At 37.2% G+C, this 4717-nt stretch overlaps 1 protein-coding gene across 3 annotated transcripts in view; it reads right to left on the reverse strand.

The window, feature by feature from the left end:
* The window catches only part of SOAT1 (sterol O-acyltransferase 1), a 48838-nt gene that overhangs the window by 25156 nt on the left and 18965 nt on the right, over positions 1-4717 (reverse strand). For all 3 annotated transcript variants that reach the window (XM_019501809.1, XM_019501810.1, XM_019501808.1), the window contains exon 4: positions 371-429. In XM_019501809.1, coding sequence (XP_019357354.1) covers positions 371-429 — 59 coding nt within the window. The remainder of the gene's footprint in view (positions 1-370; positions 430-4717) is intronic.

The following is a 4717-nucleotide window of genomic DNA, read 5'->3' on the forward strand; positions in this document are numbered from 1 at the left end:
TTTTTTTTTTTTTTTTTTTTTTTTAAAGTACAGCAACCTTGACAGAATTAACAATTTACTTGAACACTTAAAAAGAAACACTAGTTTAAGTAGATGGCTGTCCACAGAAGCTGCTTCTACTCAAAAGGGGAGTTGCGAGTAGAAGCACCTACCATGTACAAATATACATTTACATTTGTAAGCGATTTTGCGTAAAACTACTCCTCTTGGCAAATGTCAGAAAAGGCAATATCCGTATTACACTCTAGGCAGATTTAGAACAAGGGCATTTCAGGTTTTTCCAGGAAGTCCCCTCAAGAATTTGGATCATTCACACAGAAAAAGATGTATACACATAGGTCTTTTTCCATGTGCACGCACATACTTTTACCTCAGCTTCTGCTATCAGCTGCATTTTCCTTGTTATCACATGGTCAACATCAACCCGACCTAAAAAGAAAAGCAAATATTTAGCAATTGTGTTTTCAATAGACCTGGCATAGCTTATCTGCATGCTTGGAAGCACAAAGAAAGAAAAAAAAAAAAGAGGGAACAGTGTGTAATAGTTTACTGATACTGGATTTAAAATTAGCTTTTTGCCTATAACCAAGTGCTCATTAAGCTGAGACCTAAGCTGTATGAATTTTAGAAGGCAGGAGGGAACATTCTTGATTGCCAGTAGACATTGGGTTGGGGACTTGGCTTTGTGATGTACTATTATGCTTAGTAACTCCATAAATCTTTCCAAGGTCCCTAAACTTATTCAACCCTGAAAACAGCAATAAACAACCTTTAGAAGGCCATGCGAATCTCTGTTGGCCTTCTGGGAGTTTTCTTGCCTTAATCTTACCACTAATTGAGTACTTTGGTTGAAGCTACAAAGCTTGCCAACAGTACAGAGCGCTCCAAGAGAAAAAGGCATTTATACATTATCACTTTATTTGGTAAGCAGGCAGCATTTTACAAGTTTATTAAGTAAGGAATTCCCACCTATAGGTTCAAGGACTTTAACAGAGGTTTTCCCATGCAACTAAACACACACCAAGAACAGGTTTATTAAGCATATTTATTTTTCTATATATTTTTTCAGCCTAATAAGATGCTACCAGCTTACAGTAAGATCTTCAGTTTCCATACCTGAGCTTCCTATTCAACATAATTCTTAGCCTGTTTACAACTTTGAAGTACTTTCCAGCTTCAGCAAGAACCTTAACCCTCAGATTTGATACAACCACCACAATAACATTCAGAAACTGAAACAAATACATTCTAAGGGCAGTAAATGACCAATAAGTAGTGATTTGTGAATTAAGCTTAGCAGAATATTGTATAGTTGTAACATGAGTGCAGAAGTATCCTGTACTGTGTTACACCTTTTCTATTTCTAGTTTAAAGATATTACAGCTCTAGAAAAGGGATTATTTTCAACTAGGCATCCTGATAGCATTACAGAAAAGTATTCATTACCAGCTTCAGAGCACATTTTACCACTGTGATTGCAAGTAAAAAGTCTTGGATCTTTTTGAATTCTGAAACTAATAGGGTGTGGTCTGTACTCACTACTATCTACACTGTTCCTTTCTAATAATTTGAATGCATACCCTTCCATGGATTATAATTCATAGCAATTTAAAGATACATAAGAAATAACTAGTAAAGAACAAGTTTTAGCATGAACCTTCTGGATTGGCAGCACTGTCAAAATTCAAGGGCAGCTTGTGGTAGTGCTGAAGTGAACTGTGACAGTTCAAAAAAACCGTCAGGGACCAGGATTTTTTGTGGGTTTATCTTATTGAACCAACTATACAGTTGGAAGGGACACCAGAGCTTTTGGATACTACTGTATCTTTCCTCAGGACTCAAAAGCAGCTTAAATTTTAACATGAATAACTAAAACAGTAGGGTGTGTTAGCAAAGTTGCAAGTGTTCCTGACAAAATTTACTCCTGTAAAATCAGACTTCATCTACAATGCAAGTACTATACAAATCCTTGGCAAAAGTTTACTTGCCTTATGCTGTGGACCAATATTCAAGACAAGAGGTATTTGCTTTTATTGTAAGTGTAAAGATAAATTTACAAGATTACAAAAAAATCAATTTTTATTTGCCAGGCAGCACTTACCTCAGCAATATAAGAGTTGCAGAAACAATTAAGCTGACTGCTTTTTGTACTTGAGGAATGCTGGTTTCAAAGATAATTTCTACAGAGGTGCTTAGCCATATTAGTTTGAAGTCTGGCAGAAAGTAGAATAGGATGGCATCTCAGGCCACTGGCACACTTGCAATTAATTGTGCAATAGGATCTGATCCCCAGTCCCAACAACTGTACCTCCTAGCATGCCACATGGTACAACTGCTGGGAACCAGAAATCAGATCCCAATCATGCAAGTATCACTTGCCAACACAGGGGAAGTTCAGGAATCTGTAATCCCAGGTTCCTTCTGCTCCAGCAATTTTCTAGCCAATTGTTGGTCCTGGCCACAACTTAAAATTTTACAGCACCAAAAAAACAGCCACAAGTGTTCAACAATCTACAGGTAACATTTTTATGGCCAGTTTCCTACATTATGGCACCTTAAATTGGGTACACGTGTAGTACCCTGTCCATTTATGCCACGATTCATGTAATGTGTAAAGGGGTCTTAGAGATTTACTGGTCCAGAGAGACATCAACATTTGTAGGCAACAACTTACTTGGATGCTAAAAGATAGTTTGAGAGACGGTAAGTACAGAAACCATTCTCCTCTTCCTTATCTCTTGTGCTATCTTATACTAGCTTTAAAGTGACCAAGGATGGGAGGGGGGGGCATGGAAGGGAAATTATAGACTTAAGTTGATGTATTTTCCAGGCAGATGTTGTATTTGTCCAGCATAATACTTTCGGATGTCCAAGAGTATAAGGCTAAGAATTTGCAAAAAGATCATCTGTTTTTTATTCAATTAGCCCATTTCATTAATCACTTAAACTACAAGTGGATTTGTTTAAATAAAACACAGTAAGAGTGCTCAGAATACATTAAGAGTAACTGGTCATGAAAGAAGGAACAACTTTAATATGTTACTTATAATTTGACAGGTCACTAATATACAAGGCGTAGATGGAAGAGGGAAGGAAAAAAAAAGCAAATCAGCAAACCCGAACACAAAACCAAGCTATACCTAAAACTAGAAACTAAACTAGTGATAGATTCACAGATTACACGAACAGGAACTGTAGTTTCAACAGAATCTGACCAACTTGACTTGAACAGTTTTCAGTAAAAATGGGTAGGTTATAAAACATGTATACAGTAACTACAAAGAAAGAGTTAACACAGCATAATAGCCACTTTGCAACTTGCCTTGGAAATCAAGTATCTTTAAAAGAGGAAAATTCAGAATTTGTATTACTATTGCCTAATAGATGGTGGCATTACATAGGAGATGAGACTTTATCTGAAGTCTTTGTCCAATGAGTTTGCTTCTCTCACAGGACTTCAACTGAGAGGGAAAAAAAACCTGCCCACAAGCAAGATGGCTCCAGTATAGCATCAGTCAGGGTTTCTCTGAGAAGTCCCCAGCTCCAAAAATGTGTCACTAAATTCTTACAAACTTTCAGCTTTAGTTACCTGAAATCCCAAGCATGCATTAGGGATCTTTTGAGGACTATAATACAGAACTGATGGGAATCCATTTCCTTCTCCCTCCAAAAACACACACATATACACAGTTGATTGCCACGTGCGCCATTTTATCAGGTGTTTATCGGGTGTTTGCATGATGCAAAGTAAAAGCATTCAGGCACTTCAAAAGCTCTCTTAAGATTAGTTGTATGGGACTATAAACACAATTTTGCATCTGAAGTCTACTTGTCACTGAAGGAATTTTAAATACTTCAATATTACTTTATCCTGATCATTCTGAGAGACATTTTGTACCAAAGGAGGTACAAAGAAAAGGTAAGATCACAGATCAATTCAGTAATAGAAGATTAGATCTTAGTCCCAAATCCTAGCCACTACATGTGACAGTACCTGCCTGAAGTAACTCTAATAAGGAACCACCCTAATGCAATTGCACAACACCTAAAACTTGTCTCATTATAATATACTGTGTGCCAATGTTTCGATTGTTTATTCTAAATCATGCCCATCTGTACAGCTAACCAGCACATACAAGTATCGCTCAAGGGTAACTTAACTCAGACAATCTACTTAAAAAGACAAGCAGCTAGCAATTTAGAGCCACTGCATATTAAAAAAAAAAAAAATCAGATTAAAACGACAAAGACTAGGCGCATACAACTTCAGATATTTTCCTTCAATAGCAGGCCTAAAGCAGCAGCATTATCTGAATTAAACAAAAAAGAATTCACTGCTGTAGCTGTGTCTTCTCCAGGCTTTATTGCTATTCAAGAAGCAGAGAACATTGTTGACACTGACTTTGGAAATCAGGATATAGATCTGCCTCTTGTGGAATCCACAGGATACAATACTGTAGTCTCTGTAAAGCACATCTCGGTAGGCTGGATCAATAACCATGTAACTGAAAACTTACGTCAAAACAAAGTAATTAGTGGGTGCATCACTACCACCCACACCTGCTGTTGTGACCTAAGCCATAGCTGAAACCCCTTAGTTAAAACTGTAATTAGACTGAAAACAAAGTTTCCTCCTTTTTACTGTCAAATTTGCCACCTTGTATGGTGAAAACACCCCCCCACCCCCCCCCCCAACACTTAATTCCTTAACTGAAAA

The sequence above is a fragment of the Gavialis gangeticus genome, unplaced genomic scaffold, assembly GCF_001723915.1.
Source record: "Gavialis gangeticus isolate Ggan-Ray unplaced genomic scaffold, GavGan_comp1, whole genome shotgun sequence".
In the NCBI taxonomy this organism is placed as follows: domain Eukaryota; kingdom Metazoa; phylum Chordata; order Crocodylia; family Gavialidae; genus Gavialis; species Gavialis gangeticus.